At 38.4% G+C, this 25,304-nt stretch overlaps 1 protein-coding gene across 1 annotated transcript in view; it reads left to right on the top strand.

Annotated features, from left to right (window-relative positions):
• Positions 1-24,407, top strand: part of FRZB (frizzled related protein) — a 28,916-nt gene extending 4,509 nt beyond the window's left edge. Inside the window, exons 2-6 of the mRNA XM_070423398.1 lie at positions 3,755-3,802; positions 16,713-16,778; positions 19,615-19,819; positions 20,605-20,668; positions 23,991-24,407. Coding sequence (XP_070279499.1) covers positions 3,755-3,802; positions 16,713-16,778; positions 19,615-19,819; positions 20,605-20,668; positions 23,991-24,107 — 500 coding nt within the window. The 3' untranslated portion in view covers positions 24,108-24,407. The remainder of the gene's footprint in view (positions 1-3,754; positions 3,803-16,712; positions 16,779-19,614; positions 19,820-20,604; positions 20,669-23,990) is intronic.
• The last annotated feature ends 897 nt before the right edge of the window (positions 24,408-25,304 follow it).

Genomic DNA, 25,304 nt, shown 5'->3' with positions numbered 1-25,304 from the left:
GGCCAACTTTCACATGCATGAACTGCTGTTTAATCATTTCTCCACTCTCTGAGGAACAGGCAGCCTTTTCTTCAGCCCTGGTCTACAAATATTTGAGGGGCCAAACACTCAGAAGGAAGACTTATTTAGTGTGATAGGAGGAAAATGGATTGGAAAGGAGAAATGGAAATTTTAGATTAAAACTGGAGAGAAAACACGATTTTAAGAATCCTTCATCATGTAAAATCATGACAGACGCTCTGAATGGGGTAGGGAAGAATATCTCAGTGTTATTTAATTTACAGTTAATCCAATTATCAGTGGTCCCCAAATCTTATTTTAATAATTCATTTTAATTTTGTTCCTGACAAACTTCCAAATAGTTGTTGCTATAAGTAGCAAAATTGACTGTTATATTTGGCCATTCTCCTTTTACTGGATGTATAAGAAGAGGAGATCAAGAGTCACCATATAGATATATACTTAGAATAATTAAGAGTTGACTGTTTTCCTCAATTTGAAGAAAATCACAGCTCTAGAGTTATAGGCCGTTAGTTGGAATTCCAGATTTGCCATTAATGTTTTACTTTAAGCAAGTCATTTGACTAACATTGAGGATTGTGAAGAACAAAAAGAAATATCCACGTGACTGATAAAGGGTAAAGCACAGTGTAAACATTTAACAACAACAATGTGATTGCGGAAAGGACGTATCATCCTCAGGAGAGGGATCATTTGCAGCAATAAAATAAGAACTAATTACACCTCAGTGTTCTAGGTGCTGTTTTAAGTGTGTCTTCATATTAATTTGTTAATTATATAATAGCTATGTCATGGGGGGTACTATTATATCCATTTTTCAGAAAAGAAAGCTGAAGCAAATAGAGAAGTTAAGTGATGTATCCAAACGCATAAAGCTATTACAAGAAAGAAGATTCAAAGCAGAACCCATTCTACACTACACTTCCTCTTTATGAAGAGAGAAGTGATTCCTCATTTTAGAGAGAATCTCTCTTTTGACCATCAGGTTGCAGTTAAAGCATTGTTTTTATCATCGTGAAAGCCCTTTTATATGGAGATGCTCATCAACTTACAATGGGGTTATGATAAACCCATACTAAGTTGAAAATAGTGTAAGTGGAACATTCATTTACTATATTTAGCATAATGAACATCATAGCCTGGGCCAGCCTGCCGCAAACGTGCTCAGCACAGACTGTCCAAAAAATGCTGGCAACGCAGTACACTGTAGTGTTTGTTGTTTACCCACATCATCCCCCTGACTGGGAGCTGCGGCTCCTCGCTGCTGCCCAGCATCACAAGAGGGTATCGTACTGCACATGGCCAGCCTGGAAAAAGACCAGAATCCAAACTTTGTAGGATAGTTGCTACTGGATGTGTAATACTTTGACATCACTGTAAGGTTTAACCATTGTAAGTTGGGGGACTGTCTGTATACTTTAAGAGAATAAAAAACAACCCTGGATAAGGGATTTCAAAAGATAAAACTACTTCTTTTGAGATATCAGAGAAGGTGCATTCCAGATTTTCACATCTAATCCTTAGCCTTTCGGGCTCAGCATGCTCCAGAGTAAGCTCGCCATTTCCTTACCCTCGCAGGCCTATTCTTTCATAGCATTTTCTCTGTTGTTATGAGGCACTGCCCCACTCCAGCTGTAGGCCTGCAAGTCAGTCTTGCTTCCACTCCCTTTCCCATCCCCGATATTCAATAGGTATAAGTGCGCCGAATCTGCTTGAAATCCATTCCCATCCCTCTTTCTCTAATGCTACTTTCTTAGTTTGAATCTCAGCGTTTGTCACGTGGGTTATGGCCGTAGAATGAAAGCTGACTCACTTACCTCCAGTGTTGTCCCTCCATGTTCCAATAGGGCGATCTTCCCGAAATGCAAATCTGCTGCTTAAAATGTTTGTTCTATGCCTCTAGCCTTCACGGTCTCATCCCTCCTTGTCTTTCCAGTTTCACTTCTCTTAGCTTACACCACAGTGTTAGCCACGCTGGAAACCTTGCAGGTCCCTCGGCCACGTACTGTGGCTTTTGACCCCCTTACCTTTCCACAAGCTATTCTCTACCTAGGAAAACCTCCCTACCTTTCCCGGCTCCTTTGGGACCTTTCTGGAAATCTCTACGACCCCTACTCGAGACACCTGGGGCATAAAACCAACCAAGAAAACCTACCATTTTAATTGAGGATGATTTTGTTAGAATTTTTAAGTTTCTAAAAACAACTTTTGAGTTATTTATGATTAGAACATTGTTTCTCTTTTTTTTTATAATTCTAACAATTGACATTTAAGCACTCTTAAGAGTGTAGAAATATTTTTCTGTGAATAAGAATGAAAGAAGAAAACCACTTTCTTAGATTCAGCTGTACCAAAGGAGTTTTCTTTTCCAAGAGAAGAGCTTTATTTTTCATTTTTATTTCAACCTTTTAACATTAAACAATTATTTAAAATGTGGGTTAACAGGATTTCTCTATTTACAAAGAGATCATATAAATCACATGCATATCATCACATGATTATTGGACTTATTCAGGAATGGGAAAACCACTGGCACATTGTTTGGATACATTTATTGTGAATGAAGTCATTGGATAGAATAAAAGGCATTAAATTAATAGTATATGGCTCATTAATTGTGATTTTTGGTGCTTTTGTCCTAACTTGGTATTAACCCTCCTAGTTTAACTTATTCATGATATGACCTATGAAGAAAAGATAGAAAAAGAACATTATTTTCTATTAGGATAAACACAGGCATTAAACTCATTTATCATAAAGTGTTAATACAAATATAAAACTTGTTTAAAAGTACTGAGTTGAAGTGTCAATCAAAATATAGAGGTAGGTACGGCATCTCTCAGCATGGTGCCTTGCTGAGGCCCTCTGTTATTCATTAGGCTGCTTTCCTAATTAGAACACAGAAGAACTTTCCGTTATCATTTATCATTACGATTTTCTGGAATTTCGGGATTATGAAAAGTGCAAATGGTAAGTTCCAATTACCATGTCTATTTGCACTGGTTTGAGTAATCCTGCTGAAGAACTGTTTATAGTTAACAAAGAGCATGAGAGTGCTTTCTGAATGTTTTTTCCCCTTTAGGCACTAAGAATTTAAATGTATTCCATTAAAGTGTGACATTTATTTATTGAGGAGGTGTGTTTGGCTCTTTTAGTCATCAAGAGGTAAGTGTTGGGCAAATGCCTAATATGTGCATGGGCTTTATTGTGTAGGATGCTCATAATTCACAAATTTGGTGAACCTAAAAAAATTTATTAAATCCTGAAATTTTATGCACAGTTGATGAGGATTCATAAAAAATAAATTACCTTTCAATCAGATGAAAGAATAGGTCTTGTCTTTATTTGACCTATAAATGATAGAGTGGCAACCTCATGGCACTAATAAGAATCTACTTCCTGCATTCTTACCCAAATCATAACTGTAACTGAATTAGATTTTTATATGGAAACTAGAGGCCCGGTGCATGAAATTCGTGCCCGGGTAAGGTTCCTAGGCCTGGCTGGCGATCAGGGCCGATAGGAGCCTTCCAGCTGCTGGCTGCCGGCTGGGGCCTTTCTTCATTCCACACTGTCCCCTGGTGGTCAGCGCACATCATAGTGAGCGATCAAGCTCCCGGTCTCCTGGTCGAACTCCCAAGGGGGCACTTTGCATATTAGCTTTTTATATATATAGACTCTTGAAGTAATAATGAATATGTGATGATTCTTACTTTATTCTATCACCTTTCAGATTTTCCTATGGATTCTAGTAATGGAAACTGTAGAGGGGCGAGCAGTGGTGAGTACATCACTACCTTCCTGGTTTTCATTTGTAGTCAGATCTTTGATGTAACCCAGATACTGAAGTCTTGGTTGGGGACATTTGTGCCCTACATCTTAAAGTAAGCTTATACACTTTATTTTTTATTTATGTTAATTTTATTTTTAAAATTAGCATGTAATAAAATTGACCTTTACTTTTGGTCATGAAAAATTTTATGAATTTTATGAATTCTATACTTTTTTATGTAAAAGAACATTTATTTGGAAAGTCCCAGAGGTAGAAGTAATTCATGGAAGAAATGGGCTTAGGAAATAAGTTATAGAAGTAAAGGAAGGGCCCTTGGAGCTTGGAAGTGGAGGGTAAAGGTGACACACCTAGGAGGATGGGGAGGGGAGGGGAGAAGGGAGAGGCGCTGGTGTGCTCCCAGGAGGGAGAGCAGGGTCCTCTGTGCTAAGGGTTTTAAGGTTGGAGATTTTAGGGGAGGTCCCAGTGGAAGATCTCAATAGAAAGTTCATCAGCTTTCCAGGTGTGTCCTTTCAGGGTCAGGATCCCGACGGTCATTATTCAGTGCAGCTGGTCCTGAGGTCAGCCTGGGCGCCTGGCGTTGTTTGTCTGGTTTTGCTGCTTTTCTGGGCCCAGAGCTGAAGTACAGCTGAGGCCTAGATGTTATCTCTAGGGAGGACAAGTCAGGGTGTCCAAACTGCATGACCAGCGATGTGCTAGGGGAGGGAAGGTCACCCTACAATTGTCCTGTGGTAGGCACTCAGGGCTTTCCACCCTGGTGACTTTCTGTACCTGGCCCATCATCCTTGCTTCGCTCATGTCTAACTGCCTAACCCCCTCTCCCCCTAAGGATCTTGGTTCTGAATTCTTTCAGAGAAAAAGGGCTCAGGTCTCTTCTGTAGCTGTTCCTGCTGAAGAGGGGCAAAGTTTTCCTTCAGAGCCAAGACACCCTTGCTCTCTGTCACAGGGACCATGAGACCTGGGCCCAGAAGGAAATGGTGATGGTGTCTAGAGGTGGTATCTCCTGAATACAAAGAGGGCTTGTAACCTGGTGGAGACAAACTGTGTTACAAATCTTCATAAGTGAAAAATAAAGCTTTTAATTGAACTAGAGTCTACTATTTACAATTGTGTTATAGAGTCCTTTAAAACATAATTCCCCCCTAAAATCACCCTCATTTTCATTAAAGAGCCAAATTAAGACCAATTTATTTACTGTATTAAGTCCAGTTTCAGTTTGGCCTGATTATTTGCAAACACAATAAGAATAGCAATTGATTATTTAGGCTCTTTTAAATGTGCTTTGCTGGGACCTGATGATTGAGCTTTAATTAGCCCCTCAGCTGGGGCCTAGCAGAAGGGAAAATGATGAATCCATGACCAGTTTGATGGTACTGGTCGTCTTCTCCATCTTCCTGCTACTATTTACTTTTCAGAGTCCTTAAGTAGCTGCTTCATGCATTTTGTTTAGGTTTTATAACTCTATTCAGCGGGAAAGACATGATGGAATCTACTTACTCCGTCTTATCATAAAATAAACTTTTAAATGAAGTATGACATATACGCAGAGAGATCATAAATCATAAAAGCATGCAGCTCAGTGCCTTTCCACAAAGTAAACACTCTTATGTAACCACCACACAGATCAAGATATAGCCATTACCACCACTCCAGACGCCTCCCTGTGCCTCTTCCAAATCATAACTTCCATGCTTCTTCCTGAAGATAACCACTGGCAGGAATTCTGGCAGCATATATTAACTTTTGCCTGATTTTAAACTTTTATGAATGGCATCCTATGGTCTGCGTGTAATTTGTGCGTTTGTGTTTGTGGTTTCCTTTGCTATTTATTATGCTGTAGAGCAGTATTTTCAAATTTCCATTGTAGTCTATCATATAAATATATGACACTTTAATCATTCCATGTTTCTGGAGTTTTGGGTTGTTTCCAGTTCTTGTTAATACAACTCATGCTGCATTTGTTTCTTTAAGAACATCATAACTGTAATTAATTATTATATACTTCTATTCATTTTCTTCTAGTAATTCATTGATTTGGGTCTGTATGTACTGCCTGGTAGGGTGTTTTATATGTGGAAGCAGAACATAAAATAATATTTATAACACGTATAAATATTACAAATTAAAATTAATTTTACTAAGTTTGTAAACAGGTTCGAAACATCTATTTTCTTTAGATTGGACCAATTTTCTCTGTTGATTTCCACTGACTCTTAGCAGAGTGAGAAGTGTTTGAACTGAGATAATGTCTACCAAAGGCGCCCCAACAAACATTTATCTTTTAAAAACTCATTAGTGTTCAGCAATAGTTCTGTTTTAAAGATTGCGCCCACTATTGTATTTGGTCAAAACAAACCAAAAAGCTCACTTGTATAATACACAGTACGTTGGGTAAGTCAAAACTTTTGGCCGTGTGTGTGCATGTGCTATCAATTTGTCCTGAAGCTGTGGTTAGAATAACATAGCACTTCAGCGTGTGAAACAGAGAAGACATCGGCAACACTACACATAATACACAGAAATAGTTCAATGTGTCAGGTTATCTAGAACGAATGTAACGTTCCTGGCTTCAGTCTTTACTATTCCTCTTTCATAATGTTTTCCTGTTCTCCGGCATAATGGGAGTGATGAAAAGCCAGCAAACAAAACCAAACTCATTCTGTTTGTATTCGCACGTTCTGAAAAGAAAATATAATTTGTCAAAATGCTATTCTTTGGAGTAATGTAACAGCTGAGGTTGATTATGATAAAACAGGAAATGAGGAAGACATAAAAACATTGTAATCCACATAACCCGTCTTTCAAAAGTGTCAAGCTGTTTCTGTCTGAAATTTGGAAAAGGAATGCTTTCACTCTGGTTAATTTATCCTGTGCCTCTAAACTTAACAATTTTCTTTTTCTTTTTTTGGAAATAATAATTCTGTCTGAGCAACTCACTATGATAGTGTAAACTCACTATCATAATAAGGAGAACATTCTCTCTTGTTTCCATAACTTGGAATGTGGAGAAAAACAATTTTAGTTCTATTCCATTGAATCACTAGGTCTGTCAAATCAACATAGAAAATTGAGGCAGGTAATCAAATGATGCAATTAAAAGATATATTTTTTATTAAAGTAATCCTGAAAAAGAATCCCCAGAGTCTTCTACTTTGTGACGGTGACCAATTTATGAGCTTTTATAGTTGAAAAACACAAATTTCCCAGAGAGGAGATAGAGTTGGTAATTTCTGACACTAATTAATTATATGATCATGACCAAATTACATAACTTCTCTGGATCTGCCTCCTAATATAAAATCAGATTATAGTGACCTCGGGGTTCCCTTGTGATAAAAGTAGGTTTACAGTTGTGATGACATGAAACACAGAGTTTATTCTTGTATTATTATTAATTTATTAATCGTTGCATTTTCTATAGGAGCAACTGTAAACCTACTTTTGCCCACCACTGTGTTTTCAAATGAGGGCATTAGTGGTAGCCCCCAGGGTAAGCTGGGTAAGCACTCCAGTGTTTTCACTACCCTCTTCCTGGCCCTGTTTCAAAGGTCCTTCAGAGAAGCTCCTCTGGGCAGCCGAGTGGCAGCCGCTGAGGAACTGAAGGTTCCTGGTCACCTGCACCTGCCAGGCACCCAGGGGGGATGGCCTCTGCCAGCCTAGCGTGGGTAGTATAGACCCGTTCTCTCTTTCCTTCCAATTTCTTTCTGCCCTTTGGGCTTCCTACTGATTTTGGGAAGGAATCTGGTTGGTTCCCCGCTTTGGTGCAAATGTTTGCTGACCACAGAGGCTGAATTGACTTGGGAAAACATCTACCCTTTTATTGGAGACAAAATTAGGATAAATAAAAAACGTTATTTTTATAGTGGCATATCTATTTGTTGTTGTTTTGCAGTAGTTTTCCTCCCTGGGCAGCTACCCGTATTGTCCTGGTTCTCCTGCTGCCCAGCGGTGGGCATTCCCCGAGGCTCTGTGCTTGGCCCCTGCTCCTTTCTCCTTACAATGATCTCTTCCTATCAGGGTCCATCCAGCTGCATAGGCTCATCACCTACGACTTGTTCTGATCACTCTCCCAGGTAGAGTACCACACTTCAAACACGTCCACCTGGGCAGTCTATTTGCGCTCCAAATACAACATATTTAAGAAACAAAGTAAACTTTTCATTAAAAATTTCCTTCTCACAACTTTCTTTTTTAGTATGTGGTACAATTGTTTTCCCAGATCCCCAGCACTGAGACTTCATCCACCTGACCATTCACCACAAATGGAATGACCACCTCCTCATACCAGGCGTGTTCTATGCCAAGGACGTGGTATGAAGGAGTGAGCAGTTGTCTGCACTTCCCTTTTCTTTCACCTCTTTTCTATGTGCTTGGAATTAAGTAGAAACATTGTATTCCAAAAGACTATGAAGCCTACTTTTTTTTTTTGTCAATTGACCTCTTTGGAATTCATCACAAAACATCACACTTCGAGATTTCATGAGAGAAAAACAGGCAAATTGCATTGACTTTATATTTTGTTGATCGTGAACAACTCTTGGATCCAGACACCTTGTGAAAGGCAGTTTAAAACTTTCCAAGGACATAAATCTTAAAGGAGTAAACTAAATTTCCTTTTCTTATTAATATAGAGTTAGTCCTCTCAATCTTAAGTAATTCCCGTTTACAGAGTTCAAATAACTATGAATTGAGACCTTTATTACAATATTTGAGGTTTGTTTTTTCAGCTAAATTGAGCAAATGTTATTTTTGCTTTTTAAAGCCTTATTATATTACCTCGGTTCAGCAATCAACTTCATTGCATTTCCACATACTGCTCTAATCCAAAGTAAAATCTAATAGGATATTCTTCCCTGTGTCTATCTTTAGGGAATAAATATTATTTTAAACATGTAATGAACAGCTGCTAAGTCGTGATACAGTTCAATTTATGGAAAAATGAAAGAAATATCTTATATGGATTTTATGTTAATAGTACTTTATTGAGGTAAAATTTACTTATAGTAAAATGCACTAATGTATGCTGCATTGAATTTTAACAAATGCATACACCCATATAGCTATTAATCAGATCAAGATAAAGAATATTTTTATCATATAAGTTCTTTGGTTAATCTGTTTCTCCACCCACCTATGCCTTCCCTCTGAGATTCGTTAGTCTGTTCCATGCTTCTATATCTCTATATCTATTTTGTTGACCTGTTTATTTTGTTCATTAGATTCCACATATGAGTGAGATCACGTGATATTTATTTTTCTCTGACTGGCTTATTTCACTTAGCATAATACTCTCCAGGTCCCTCCATGCTGTCTCAAAGGGTAAGAGATCCTTCTTTTTTGCAGCTGCATAGTATTCCATGGTGTAAACGAACCACAGCTTTTCTATCTATGCACCTACTGATGGGCACTTGGGCTGTTTCCAGATTTTAGCTATTGTAAATCACACTGCTATGAATATAGGGGAGCATATATTCTTTCTGATTGGTATTTCTAGTTTCTTAGGATATAGCACTCCTGGAAGTGGGATCACTGGGTCAAATGGCAGTTCTATTTTTAATTTTTTGAGGAAACTCCATACTGTTTTCCATAATGGCTGCACCAGTCTGCATTCCCACCAGCAGTGTAATAGGGTCACCTTTTCTCCACATCCTCACTAGCTCTTGTCATTTGTTGATTTGTTGATGGTGGACATGCTGACAGGTGTGGAGTGGTACCTCATTGTCATTTTAATTTGCATCTCTCTGATGATTAGCGACTTTGAGCATTTTGCATAACCCATGGACACAGACAATAGTGTGGTGAAGGCCTGATCATTTTGTCTTATTCTTCAGCACTATAATATCACTAGAGGCCCAGTGCGTGAAATTCGTGCACTGGGGTGGGGGGACTCTCTCAGCCCAGCCTGCATCCTCTCGCAGTCTGGGAGCCCTTGGGGGATGTCCGATTAACTGCTTAGGTGGGGAGTGGGCCTAAGCAGTCAGTTGGACATCCTTAGCACTGCCACAGAGGTGGGAGAGGCTCCCACCACCATCGCTGTGCTTGCCAGCCATGAGCTCCTGTGTTCAGCGTCTGCCCCCTGGTGGTCAGTGCGCATCATAGTGACTGGTCGTTCTACCATTCGGTCGATTTGCATATTAGCCTTTTATTATATAGGATTAGAATGGCCACTTGTATGGTTATTTTGGCTTGCTAAGCTTGATCCTTCAAATTTGGGATATGTTCATGATAGTTTAAATGGACTCCCTACATCAGGATAGAAATTATTGTGGTCTACTTGAGTCAAAACAGCAGAATCAAGCACTACTGCAAAAATCTCATTGTTTTGCTTACTTTTGATAGGTATCACAGTTCTGTAGGTGGTGAGGAACCTGGAAAAATACTACCTTTTTTACTCATTAGATCAGTGATGGTGAACCTTTTGAGCTCGGCGTGTCAGCATTTTGAAAAACCCTAACTTAACTCTGGTGCCGTGTCACATATAGAAATTTTTTGATATTTGCAACCATAGTAAAACAAAGACTTATATTTTTGATATTTATTTTATATATTTAAATGCCATTTAACAAAGAAAAATCAACCAAAAAAGTGAGTTCGCATGTCACCTCTGACACGCGTGTCATAGGTTCGCCATCACTGCATTAGATAGTCTTTATAAATGATGGGTTAGGAATCCCAATGAGTCTCTCAGTAACTTTACATTTTGCCACTTTTTAGATGTTAAATAGTAGGGAATGGATCCTAGACTCAAACCTAGCTGTGTCTGACAATAAAAGTCCATCCTTTTAACCATGGTGTTTCCTGGACTCTTCTAGTAGTATATGCCTACTTTGTAGTATAGATCTACTTGGTTTCTGATTCTGCAGGATATGCACTGTTGTCGCTAAAATTTCTTTCATCATTGAGATCAGGACACTAGGGTTCTATGTTATATGTTATGCCCTAGGAATAAGTTCCTCTATATTTCAATAAGGTGTTCATTTTATGACTTGCTATTTGGAAGAGGGAAGATGGTCTTAGAGTGAAATTTAGGCATGTTTTATAATTGCTTTGTTTCTAGAACAGTAGTGAACTGACCTTCTGGAAGGCCAAATGATGTATTTCTCACCTTCCATTAAGGCAGCGGTTCTCAACCTGTGGGTCGAGACCCCTTTGGCAGTCAACGACCCTTTCACAGGGGTCGCCTAAGACCATCCTGCATATCAGATATTTACATTACGATTCATAACAGTAGCAACATTACAGTTATGAAGTAGCAACGAAAATAATTTTATGGTTGGGTCACAACATGAGGAACTGTATTTAAAGGGCCAGAGGGTTGAGAACCACTGCATTACGGGATATCTGGACAAGCTCCACAATGGCACCCATCCATGTTGCCATTTTGTTGACGTTGATTTTAAAGTAGATAATCCATCTGTGCAAGGACTTCTTCATTTCACAAACCTGTTTGTCTCTTCTACCCAAGCCATCCATTTTCTTGGGCACATTCTGGGCTTTGCCATCGGGCAATAGTGCCAGAACTCTAATGTTCATTTAAGTACCCCTCTTTTGCCTACCATTTTTTTTCATTTCAGCAGATTTGCTCTAGTATTATCGTTGCTAAAATTTTGCTCCAGTGAGACTGTGTATTTATCTGTTCACTAGTCTCCTTGTCTACCTGAGATTTAATGGTGCACTGTAATAATCATTCTCTTGAAAATACCCTCAATTCCCTTGCCTTTCTTTTCTTCTGCCATACTCAACTGGCAAAGTCTCAATTCTAGTTGTCAGAGAAAATAGCTCAATTGGGGTGACTGGTTTCACTTTTAAGTTCAAGATAAAAATTAAAACACACAATTAACATTGCCTAGCAATCCTGCCTTTATTCTCTAGAAAGTTTGCCTTTCTACTTAATAAAGTAACTGTTGTATATCTTTTATTCTCTCCTTATACTAGACCCTGCCTCTCTTGGTCCCTCATTCCCCACAGTTGCTGATGTTACTTCATCCTTTAATGAGCTCAAGTAAAAGCCATCAGAAGAAACTCTCTCCTCATCCCACCATCAGATGTATAAGCCCGTCAACATCTGGATCTTTCTTTCCTTTCTTTGCTTGTGTAGTGGATGACCTGGCTTTCAAAGTCCTCCCCTTCCCTTTGTCCTGAGTCCCCTTCTCTCTTTGCCGATTGAATTTAATGGACACTTTTCTCTCTTAACTCAGTTGAGCTTGGAGGTTCTTTGACAGAGGACTGCTTTCCATTTTTCTTGGAACACCCTCTTCTTTCAGCTTTTTGACTCCCTGTCATTGGATGCTCTTTCTCATTCTCCTTTATGAACTTCTTAGATATCATACATATTAAGGTGCACGATAAAATATTTGTAGAATGAATTAACATGTAAGTGACTAAAAGGGCTAAACAAATGTTAGTTTTCATTTCCTTTCCCATCTCACATTTACAGAAGCATGGTTATCCCGGAGTTGTAGAGACAGAAAAGACCGTTTCCATAGGAGGAAGACAAGTTCATGGTGTGATGGATATTGACATATTTAAAACTACTTAAGGTCATGCTATGGACACTCTTACAGGCAGTTAAAAATATAGATCTGGATCTCAATAAAGAAGTCATAGTTAAGGATATAGATTTTTGAGTCATAAAAATTTATTTTTGCGTGTTTTAAAATTTGTGGTCTGCTCTAATGTATCTTAAAATGGAGGGAAAGAGGATGAGGGTGATTCTAGGGTCAAATGCCAGGATATGAAACATACGCTGAATGCATTTGGTGTAAATTACAATCACTTAAACTCTGGTCTGACTAGAGTCAGTCTTGAAAGACTTACCGTGAGAATCATAACATAAATAGAATTGTATTTTCTTCCCCCCTCCCCTTCTTTTTGACAATAAATCCTGAGCACAGATCTAAGGTCTTTTCCTAAGAAAGCAGAAAAATACTCATTCATGGATAGTAGTATTCCGAAGTCATGGTACATGGAAGGTTATAGAGTTTTGAAATCTGGCAAAGTTAATTATAGTCTTACAGCTTTGGATGACACCCAAAAGAAGTCAATTTCAAACAAAGGTCAGTGTTAGCTTGAAAGTCATATCACACTTCAGCTTGAACTCAAACAAGGTTGCATTAAATAGTGAAGGTCCAGTGAGAGTCAAATTGCATACTTGTATCAGGTACTTAAAATTCTTTAGAGCTTGTAAGACAACATGACCCTTTAAAATAATACCATCTTTATGTGTTTTCAATAAATGAGCCAATATTTATGAGCAGAAAACTGAACAAAGTGTGCGACCACTTTCCTCTCAGGTACCACAGTGCACTGAAGGGCATCTCCCTGAAGTGCAGGCCATGGTCTGCTCTGTGGAGTGCTGGGCACGTTAATTTTGCAAACTCATATTTGTACTAGGGTGATGAACTCATGTTAAAACCTTCCCTACATTTGAAGAACTCTTTGTCACTTATTTTATTGCTGCCAGCTCCTTGTTCATATTTTTTTCTTAGATAAGAACACCAAGGCAATTTCTTTACAAGCTTTTCTTCTCAACAGTGGAATGCAAGCAAATTAATTTCTAATTACTTTTGTGCAAAGTGCAGTAAATAGATTTTATTTTACCACTATAAAACTTAAAAACCTTGTGCCATTGGGAAGCTGGAGAGGAAGACTATTTAGCAAAATTATTGGCAAATTAAATTAAAGTAGAGATAATAATAATACTAGTGGCGCAATAAAAGTCTAAGAAATCAACTATTGGTAGTAAAGAAAAAGAAGTTGGTACAGTCTGATTTAGGGTGGCAGGTACAAAAAATGTATGCAGTGTGTCCTTCTATAATTCTTTCCAATTTTTGGGCTTGGGGGAATATATATGTAGATGTGAGTGAACATTAGGAAAAGGATAATCCTCCAGATCTATTGTTCTAAGACATACTTTCATGAATATAAATAAGTGAAAGGAAGTCCTTACACATTTGAACTTTGTAGGTATAAAATTCCACTCCTCTTTATTACCCTGTTATTTCATTGAGCTACTAGTTACTTCAACTAGACAGGTAATTGCTTATAGCAAGAGCTAGGGATTAGAGCATGGAAAGGGCGACATATATGGTATGGCGTTGCCACTTCTGAGGCCATCACAAATAAGTGCATTGAGGATGAACAAAATTCTGTCCCAAGAATATAATTGCTTAGCTCATTAAGTAGGAAATGGTCTAACTATGTATATGTAGTTGTGTATATCTAGTTATGTAAATACTTACTTGAAATCTTCCTTTATGATATAATTTTTGAAAAATCTCTGCTTGGGAAGTTTTATGAAATCTATTTGTGCTTCAAGCAAAGTTATATGGTAATGACATATTAGACTCAGTCCAGTGACTATATTTTTGCCAAGAGTATTTTTATTTATTTTATTTTAATTAGAGCACTAGAGGCCTGGTGCACAGATTTGTGCACCAGTGGGGTCCCTTGGCCTGGCCTGTGCCCTCTCGCAATCTGGGACCCCTCGGGGGATGTCAGACTGCCAGTTTTGGCCCAATCCCCACAGGCCAGGCCTAGGGACCCCACAGGTGCACAGATTCATGCACCGGGCCTCTAATATGCATATAAAATCTTTGGTTAATCTCTTCCCGCCCTCTCTCCTCCCCTCTTCCTTCTGAGATTCATCAGTCTGTTCCATGTTTCCATGCCTGTGCATTGAGCATCTGCCCCCTGGTGGTCAGTGTGTGTCGTAGCTACCAGTTGAATGGTTGCTTAGGCTTTTATATATATAGATGTGCAGATTTCTGAAGAATTACAAACATATAGTTATTTATCTACATGCATTATTTTTGATATCTGTTTTTATTTTTTAAATATGTTTTATTGATTTCAGAAAGGAAGGGAGAGGAAGAAAGGGATAGAAACATCCATGATGAGAGAGAATCATTGATCGGCTGCCTCCTTTATGCCCCTACTGGGGATCGAGCCCGCAACCCGGGAATATGCCCTGACCTGGAATCAAACTGTGACCTCCTGGTTCATAGGTCAAAGTTCAATCACTGAGCCACACCGGTCCTGGCATTAGATATCTATTTTTAAATGCAGAAAAGCACATGCCCTATCTATATATGGGTGAGGATAATTTGTAACTCTCCAGAAATAGTCTCATCTCAAGAACATCTTTCCTTAAAAAATGTGTAACATTTCTGTACAAAATAAAGTTAAACAGTAGAATTAGATAACTTCCATTTTCTTTTAACGGGAATGTAAATGTTTTGCTAATAAGAAAGCTATTATTCTTTAAAATAGCAACCAGCACCGATATTACCCATTATTTATTTTCTTGAAATATTTATTCTGCAGAAATTGTGTGTGAAAAATTATCTGCAGAACAGGGGAAGTGCTATGCATAGCAATGAGAAATTTCTCACCTCTCCTGTGGGCGAGAACAACAGTTGTTGCCGCTATTGCTCTGCAGAACAGGACATGTCTGAGGTGCTTAGTTCCAGAATCTAAAAAGTGATAACGGTTCTACTCTCCTTGGGACTGGGGTACTTTAAAACATGTCCTCTACAAGTTCGACTGCAATTAAAATTTATTTTGTTGTGAAAACATAACGTAGTCAACAAAAGCTTCTGCCTTTTATTCATCTCAATGCTAACACAAAACACTTTTTAAACAAAATGTTTTTGTTGGCTTCCTACTGTGACTCATGTGTTCTTTTTTTTCTTTATTTCTCTGTGTCAAAATAGAAGAAACACATACCATTTCATTTTTATTTATTTATTTATTATTATTTTTTTTTTTATTGATTTTTTACAGAGAGGAAGGGAGAGAGATAGAGAGTTAGAAACATCGATCAGCTGCCTCCTGCACATCTCCCACTGGGGATGTGCCCGCAACCCAGGTACATGCCCTTGACCGGAATCGAACCTGGGACCTTTCAGCCCGCAGGCCGACGCTCTATCCACTGAGCCAAACCGGTTTCGGCTACCATTTCATTTTTAATGAAGCTTTCTCTGAAGCACTATTAAAAAAATAACCTTTACACAAACTAAAATGTTTCCTAAAGTAATTGTGTGTTATTTTCTGTTCTTATATTGACTTTAATGACTAACAACCTACCATGTTATGATGCATATTTGATATATTTTTCAGCTAAGTAACCTGTAAACAATATAGTGGTCCATTTCCAAGATGTTAAATGATTTGTCCTATATATGTAACATTTTGAGATAATTAGAATTTCTATGACATACACCTGTATTACACATAAAATGTGTCCTGGTCACTACTCACCAGATATTTAAACAACATGAAGCTTCTCATTTCAAAATATGCAAGTAGTAATTTCCTCCACTAAACGTAAAGATGCCATTGAGTTAAATATCAGGTATTCTGCCTATGAAGGGGCTGAGTCTTTCTTCTTAAAAACTTCACAAAGTGCACTAGGTTATAATAATACCTGCTTATCTCATTGAGTAGCTTGTCGGTCCAGGAACTAAGATTTGGAGGAGTGCTGTGTCACCTGTAAGGCGTATATGAATGCAGGGGTATTCTGAGGGGTAAACCAGTTACCTGAGCATAAGAACGAAGTTGCCTCTCACTAGGCGTTGAGTCTACTTTCATAAGCACAAAACATCCTCTTTCAGGATGCAGGGGTCATGCTCTCCTCATGCATGGTGGTGAAGGTGTTTCCTCAGGATTTGGGTAATTTGTTAGAGGGTAGGAACTTCGGAGTCTACTGATACTGAAAAAAAAAAAGTCTATGCAGAGAGAATGAAGATGAATGTAATTCCAGACAAAGAGATCAGGCACACAGAATCTCTAAAGAGCCTTATCGCCACCAAATTGAATCTAACCAACCAAAAAAGTGTGCATAAATAAATGAAAGCTAATGTTGAAATTTTGCTTACAGATAAAATGTTATGTTTTTCAGAACGCTGCAAATGTAAGCCTATTAGAGCTACACAGAAGACCTATTTCCGAAACAATTACAACTATGGTAAGGATAACTTCATGGTTGATCTATAAACTGTTGTGTAAAGAAGTGTGTGTGTGTGTGAGCAGTTCAAGAATAAGATTTAAAAGCAAATAAATAAGGACAACTTTTGAGAGGATACCTGTCCCAAATAATTAAAATGTCTGATGTGGGCAAGATTCTTAACAAATCATTGATTTTGAAGCATATCAGGTAGCAATGCTGTATCATAGAATCATGTAACCAAGTATAGAGATACATTTCAAACTGGGTGGGAGGGACTCTCCCACTCGAGAGCCTGAGGAGGAACTGAGCATGAGAGGTGCTTGAAGTTCAGTTGAGTTTGTATTTATTTTACTTGACTTAATCAATTTTTACTTTATTCAGCTTTCGTAGTGCTGCTATTATTTTTGTTGAAAGTCAAAATACTAGTGGTTGCAAGTCATGGAAAGAGAATATTTTCAACAAGGTTGCTGAAAGAATGCTGTCACATCAAATGGGATACAGATCACAATCAGTGGAAAGAAGATACTTTCTCATAACCAAACAATAATAATCAGGTTGCCTGCAGTTTAAGGATTTTCACTTGCCTGGGTCTTACTTAGAGCTTCTGTGGGGAAGGCAGGCACTCCAATGATTAAATAGCAGAAAAAGAAAACACCATCTGAAAAAAATTTAAAATCCCCAAATATATTGATTTTCATAAATATCTATGTGTCTATTGAGAAAACAAAGTGGGGGTGGGAGCAATTGATAACTCAGACAAACCCTCTGCTTCATTCAGAATTAGTTCAGGTAAAATTTCTTGAGCTTTCATAAAATTACTGAATAATAAAGTAAGTCTTGCAGAGAGATATTTATTTTGGAGGGGGTATGTGTGCTAAAAATTTCTAATGAAAATAGTAGCCACACTGGGTAAATAAATCATTAGTCTGAGAACGTTTGCACAGCTCACTAATCTCTAAGAGTTGATGGATGCTGCGAAGCACATTCACATAAACCAGGATCCCAAAATGTCTGCTGGCTGGGTTGTAAATTTATCATCTGATTCTCCAAAATGACATTTCCAAACGGGAAATCTTATCTTTTGTTAAAATACAGAATAGAACACTGACAGAAAGGGATGCCTTTGCTCACAAGTCACACCAAGCAGGGGCAGTTGTATTTTGTTTGCTATAAGTTCTCATATTTGAGGCACCCAATTTTCTGAAAATTAAAATACCTGTGAAGCAAAAATGAGGTTTTTGTCCTAAATTTTTTAGAATTAGTAACTTAATTTCTATTGTATGCGCATTGTACTGGTGGAAAATTAGATAAGTTTCTGTATGGAGTTGGGGCATGGGTGCAGCTATTAGTTGGCTAATTTTCATGGGTTACTTTTTTCCCTTTTTTTTTTTTTGAGTCCAAAACTTCTAAAATATGTGGTGACTCAGATGAAAGTGATCTGCTGATATGTGCCTAAGGGGCTTTTAAAAAGGGGATTCATTTGGACACATATTTTTCTCCATATAACATCCATGGATATTGAGCTAGAGCAATGAGGGTGCCTAGGAGAGAGCCACTGGCTTCTTACAAATTGACATTTTTTACTTCGCAGTCTTTTTCAAACTCCCCTTTTAAGAAAAAAAAGAGCTCATTTACCACAAGTAGGAATCTAAAGAATTTGGCCCCTCCAAAGAGGAGAAATACAGAAAAGAAGCAGATCTGTACTTGCTAGATTATGAGTCAAATACTTCAGCTTTGCCACTGAATTGATTATTTTTAAGGCAGTTTGTCTGTATATTGAGAAGTGAAGCCAACGCTTGTGAGATAAACTGGGTGTCGGTATATCCATCGAGAGTGGTAGGTGAATGCCACCGACACGTTAGACTGTATTCCATAGCACAGGAGGGGAAGGGATGCTGGAGGGTCTGACTTCAAAGAGGATGGAGGAAGCAAGATCTAGTGGTGACTGTTTTTACTAAAAAAACAACAGTCGAATGCTTACAGGAGCGTATGAAAGAAAATCTGTACTGAAACAAAAGGAAAAAGGCACTGGTGTCTAAACAGGGAGCTAAAGTGAGGAAGGTGAAAAGGTCACAGGAACAGTTTGGAAACACAGTAGAACAGGGCATCTTTATAACACTAATGAGACCCCCAACTCCTTAGAGAATCCATTAATGGACCCGATAAAAGAATACTGACAAGAAAACGAAGCTTATTTAAGTACTAGGTCTTTACATATAGTGAAATTAATAAAGTTTAAGTTCCTGTTGGCAGCAGTGGAAACTGCGGACACCGTATTCACACATCCAAATGAAATTTTGGAGGGAAATTACATCAAATTGACCCAACCTTTGATTATATAGATGCATTTTTCTCAATGAAATACACACACAACTATATTTGTACACTAATTGGAAGGCGATCAGGGCTGAACATTAAGGGGACAGGTGTGCTGTGCAGTGTGTCACTAACATCTAGGACAGAAATCTGGCTGACTTTTCCTCTCCATTCATTGAGCATCAAGTAGAGAAGAACTGACTAGATCAGCCGTGGTCAAACTACGGCCCGCGGGCGGGATCCGGCCCGTTTGAAATGAATAAAACTAAAAAAAAAAAAAAAAAAAAAAAAAAAAAAAAAAAAGACCGTACCCTTTTATGTAATGATGTTTACTTTGAATTTATATTAGTTCACATGAACACTCCATCCATGCTTTTGTTCCGGCCCTCCGGTCCAGTTTAAGAACCCACTGTGGCCCTCGAGTCAAAAAGTTTGCCCACCCCTGGACTAGATAGTAGCCTACTTGTCTCTTTTGAAGACAAAGGTGGCACCTCTTGTGGATCACATGACCATATCAGCTTCATTGTCTTTTACCCAGTCATTCGGGCTAAAGTTAAAGAGGTCAAGACCAAGTGCCATGACGTGACTGCAGTGGTCGAGGTGAAGGAGATCCTGAAGTCTTCCCTGGTGAACATTCCAAGGGACACAGTTAACCTGTACACCAGCTCTGGCTGCCTGTGTCCTCCACTGCATGTTAATGAGGAGTACATCATCATGGGCTATGAAGATGAGGAGCGCTCCAGGTAATCCGCTCCTTAACCCTTTTCGGTCCAACCTCGAGGCTGACTCGACAGACCAGGCGCTAGGGAGCAGGTCCAACATTGAGCAATAAGAACATAAAAAGTTCAACATTCAATCCCGTCAATTAATTTGGACCAGACTGTTCAAATTCCAAAAATAACATTGAACCGCAAAGGGTTAAGGATTCAGAACAATTTCTCTGCCTATCCTATCCTGCTGTCCTTCTCTAGAGACCTTACTCTGGGATTCTTAACCTGGGATCTGTCTGCTTACTAATGGATTACAGATAGTTTTTAGTTGGGCCACTCAATTGCAAGTACTGGGTAGGGTATATGTGTATAATTTGTGGGTGTGCATTTTTCTGGGGAGAGGGGTCATCACTTCATTTGCTCTTAAAGGGGTCCAAGGCTCCCAAATGGTTAAGAATTACTGTTGTAAGACTGTAGAATCTCAGAGGGGAGGTGGGGGGCGGTGAGTGGGTGGGAAGAGATTAACCAAAGAACTTGTATGCATATATGCATAACCCACGGACACAGACAATATTGTGGTAAAGACCTGGGGCGGAGAGGCAGGTGAGGGCTAGAAGGTGTCAGTGGGGATAAATAGGGGACATCTGTAATACTTTCAACAATAAAGATTAAAAAGAAATTACTATCCTAAAAAAAAATTACTGTTCTAAAACGTGGTCATTCTATTCTAGAATAAGCAGGTAAGTCTTTGCAATGGTTTCTTGTAATTTTCATTAATATGTTTTAATTTTCAAACGTGCTTGCTTTAAAAAATGCAGGTTACTGTTGGTGGAGGGTTCTATTGCTGAAAAATGGAAGGATCGACTGGGTAAAAAAGTTAAGGTAAGCCTCTGTCTTATGTTTAAAGTGATACACAGAAAACCAGCCATTTGTCACAAACGAAGTGGCTGCGCTCAACTCCATGAGAAATCTTAAAATCTGATATATGTATATATATTTAAAATTCCAAGGACTGAGTTTGCTTTTAATATTGATTTCATTTAGGAAGTTCTCTGTATGCATATCAGAAATGTAGCTATAGTTGCCTAACTTCTCACAATGCGAATTCTAGTTGTAGTTAGTCCAGTCCTGGTAGGGTGACTCCACGTTATCTTTAGAGCGCCCGGTTCCTTCCAGCTTCCTGCTCTGCCATTTTTAAGGATATTCCTCCCATACTCATGTTCACCTGGAGGTCACAAGAGAGCTGCCCACCTCCAGCATCACACATTTTAGGGAGAAAGAAAAGAGAGGTGAAAAGGATTTTCCAAGTGCTGCATCTAGCAACATTTACATCCGACTGGGTCTCATGTCGGTCCTTAATTGCAAGAGAGGCTGGGAACTGTAGTTTTGTTTAGCTGGGCATATTGTGTCCTTGAGCAAATTGCAGTTCTGTGAGTCACAGAAGAGAAGAAAGAATGAGTAGGAAACTACCAATATTGTCTCAATGCATAGCCACCATTTTCTATGTACAAGGTGAAGCCACATTCATCTGTATATAAAAGCTCCTTAGAGCAGTCATGTAGCTTTATTTTTGAGCCAGTGAACCTTAAATTCTGGAAGTGTTGCATTTTTTAAAAAGCACTGTAAATTACCTTTCAAATAGAAGGTTCCATTTCTTCTTACTATACTAAGCAAATCAGTGTCAAAGAACATGGGAGAATATATAGAGGGGCAAAGAATTGAAAATGGTGTGTGTGTGTAGTGGGTGGGGTGGGGGTGGGGAGAGTGGAAATTGTACCAAACATAATACATCCTCTTCCTTCTGTGAGTTTGAAGGGTTGGGAAACATTTACAGGGTAAGTTAAAAAACCCCTAGGCAGTTTACCTTATACATCTGGCACTCGGCGCAGCAGAAACATTCGAGTTCAAGTGACCTACAACAATGTAGAGGGTATTATTTTGCAGGGAGAAACTGCCCTCCAGTAAGCTCTACCCCCCCCCCCCCCCCACCCCTGCCCATACTTGTCAAAAGTGAGATGTATTTCAAGTTTAGACTTGTGAGAATTCTCTATTTGTATCTCTTTTCAATTAGTTTGGTGTTTATTAAAAAGTGGCTCTTCTTCAGTATTTGGAATCTCTACTGTCCTTTTAATTTGGTTTTCTGCTTGCTAATGCAGAACAGGAATGTGTCCTAAATTCCTGTACCAGATGGAAGAGCTTTTAACATCCCTGCTGCAAAGCATGTAACAGGGCTTCTCTTTTGGTACCAAAACAATTATCATCATGTAAAGACCCAGGATGCATGGCTTGTTTGTCCTGTTGCTTAGTAAGGCAAACATATTTTCTATTGCTTTCTATAGGGGACTCACAGAGTTTTCATTGTGAAATTATTTGTATTCTTAGTCTAGATTTAAACATGCTCAACAATTTAATTCATATGTAGCTACTTAGGACTAAAGTCCTTGGTTATTAGTAAACTTGATTGTCGAAAAACCTTTAAAAAATATACATTTTTTATTGATTTTAGAGAGGAAAGGAGAGGGAGAGAGAGATAGAAATTTTAATGAAGAGAGAGAATTATTGATTGGCTGCCTCCTACAGGCCCCACACTGGGGATTGAGCCCGCAACTCGTGCATGTACCCTGATTAAGACTCGAACCATGACCTCCTGGTTCATAGGTCAATGCTCAATCACTGAACCACACCGGCTGGGCTGGAAAAATCTCTTTTGATTAGAATTATTAGAGGGCGCAGAGGGAATAAATAGTGATGGGGGGGGGGGAGGAAAAATAATCTTTCATTATAAAAAAGAATAATTGAGATCTTTAGTTTTCCAGTTAATTTGAGGATGGGAAAAATAGTTTTGTGGAGGACACTAGTGTGTGTGTGTGTGTGTGTGTGTGTGTGTGTGTGTTTTAACACAAGAGTTGCTCATTTAACTGATTTTTTTTGCTTTCAGTAGCTAGATCAAGAATTAAATAAAAACCTTTTTATGTTTTTCCATGCAAGTGGTTGTTTAAGTCTCTGTTATAGTAGGTTGTTCAAATTAAGATATTTGCCCTGCCTTGGAGAACTGAGAATCAGACTGTTTTTTTAATATGAAAAAACAATAAGACTGTGGAATAAAGTGTCTAAAATGAATTACTTTTGATAATTGAAAAATGATAATTTATTATGAACTAAGCACTTTATACATTTTTCATCTATTACTCTTCAGAACAGTCTTATAAGCAGATTCTATTATTAATTTCAATGTGTTGATGATGAAAAGGAGGTGGAGTAAGTTTAAGAAACTTTGCATGGTAACCGATGGAGTTAGAATTTGATATTCACTCCTTGCTACTCAAAGTGTGGTCCCTGGACCAGCAACGTTGGCAGCACCTGGGAGCTTGTTAAATATGAAAATCTTGGGCCCCACTGCAGGCCCAGTGAATGAGAATCTGACCTGCAATTTATCAAGATCCACAGGTTATTTCTCTATTCATTGAAATTTGAGAAGTATTGCTATAGTCTTTATTCTTTTTTTACTGCTTATAATACTCATAATGTAACTCCCTTTTAATTTATTACATTCCATGTAAACATCATCACATTGTTCATCTGAAACGTTAGTAAACTTGCTTGTGGTTATTAAAAAGGTTGGTAATGACGGCTTTGTAAAACTGAGAATGAGGGCAGAAACTTGTCTCTGCTGTTCATTGCCCTTGGTAGGTACCACTTAGAAAACTATTTTTAAGAGACCCTATTCCCAACCTAAATTTTCTTTTTCTTTCATTGCTCAAATCACATGGATTTAAAAGGGCTATATGTCCTTTTATGCTATAAGAGAGGAAGATGAAAAATAGCTCTTCCTTCAAATTGTCTATGTAAATCTTCCATTTGCTGACCACCTGTAAAGGGCCAGGCTTGTATTTTTTATCTCAGGAAACTTCACAGGTAGCAACAGAGATTTGTGTCACCATTTACTGACATGGAAATTTTAAGCTGAAGGTTTGATATGAAAGCATTATCGATCTAGGTAGCCAGGTTTGTGCTTTTTAAAATCTGAGAATTATGTTCATACAGCATCAATTTCATCGTTACCCTGGGACATAGAGCTTATACCTTTGGAAAGTAGTAAAATGCTGCTGAGACCTGACTTTGCAGTCTCACTCAGCTGTGAGAATCAGAAATGACAGCCCTGGTAACATGCGCATGCGACCACTTTCTGTTTTAAATCTCACAGCGCTGGGATATGAAGCTCCGTCACCTTGGACTGAATAAAAGTGATTCTAGCCACAGTGATTCCACGCAGAGTCAGAAGTCTGGCAGGAACTCTAACCCACGGCAAGCACGCAACTAAATCCTGAAATGCGGAAAGAACATTGGTGGACTTCCTGTTAAGACTTGCATTGCTGGACTAGCAAAGGAAAATTGCACTATTGCACGTCATATTCTATTTTTTACCACAAAAACTCATGTGGTAACTGATATTACTTCTATTTTCTCTTTTGTTTTCTGCTTTTCTCTTTCTTCCTCCCCACCCTCGTTTTTTTTGTGGTCTGGGTGCAGATCCTTAAATATATTATATGTATTCTATTTCACTAGTCATGGGAAAACTGTTCTTTGCAATAATAATAAATTAAACATGTTGATACCAGGACCTCTTTGCTGGAGTAAATGTTCATTTACTGCTCTGCGCCGAGACTGGGAATTCAACATTGGATACCAAGAGAGAAAGCTAAATAAGCTGTACAATATACTCGGCTGATCTAATTACAGCCTCGTTTTTGCATGCCTTTTGGGCATTCTCCTCAAGCTTAGAAAGTCCTACATGTTTACAAAGGTAAAATAGCAGTTTGAAATAAAATGCTGCATAGGCAAAGCAATCAAGCTGCAGGAAGCATTTATGAGGAAAAGACACACAAGACGAATTATTTGCAAGATTGGCAGGAAGCAAAATAAATAGAGGAGTTGGGGAAAGAACATTTTGCCTGATTGAGAAGCACAACTGAAACCAGTAGCTAATGGGGTGTTAACAGTAGCATTTATCTCTTGGCAATTCATTTGATTTGTTTATGAATACATCTATTCGTCAGCATTAGGGAAGTGAATTACAACTAGACATCTGTTATCAGCATAGCTCTGCTTAATCTTAAACAAACGCATTGGCGTGAGTCTTTTTTTTCTATTTCTTTTAAAAATGACTTGCTGCATTGACCGAGAAAAGAATGTATGTGTGTATGTGTTATTTTTAAATGGTACGGAGCTCTACATAATGCTGTAGTTTGCAGGATGGTAAATTGTGCAAGGGTTGTGTGTGTCTGCACACTCACATTCAGCGGGACTGAATTACAGGCCTATGCACTGGCCTGTACTTTATCATTTGGATTTGTGCTGCTTAATGCTCAGTAAAATTGGTCTAATAAGAGGAATTATGAAAAAAGTTGAAAACAATTAGAAGAGGGTACTTATAGGCAAATCTATTTTGTAACCTAAAGGTAATTCAAGATTGCCCAGCCAAGTAAAAAATTTCAAAGTTGACTAAGAAGTTGTAGAA

This window comes from Myotis yumanensis, unplaced genomic scaffold (genome assembly GCF_028538775.1).
Source record: "Myotis yumanensis isolate MYYU_CA2020_CCGP unplaced genomic scaffold, mMyoYum1.0.hap1 SCAF_8, whole genome shotgun sequence".
Taxonomy (NCBI): domain Eukaryota; kingdom Metazoa; phylum Chordata; class Mammalia; order Chiroptera; family Vespertilionidae; genus Myotis; species Myotis yumanensis.
This window is presented reverse-complemented; position numbering and strand designations above follow the sequence as displayed.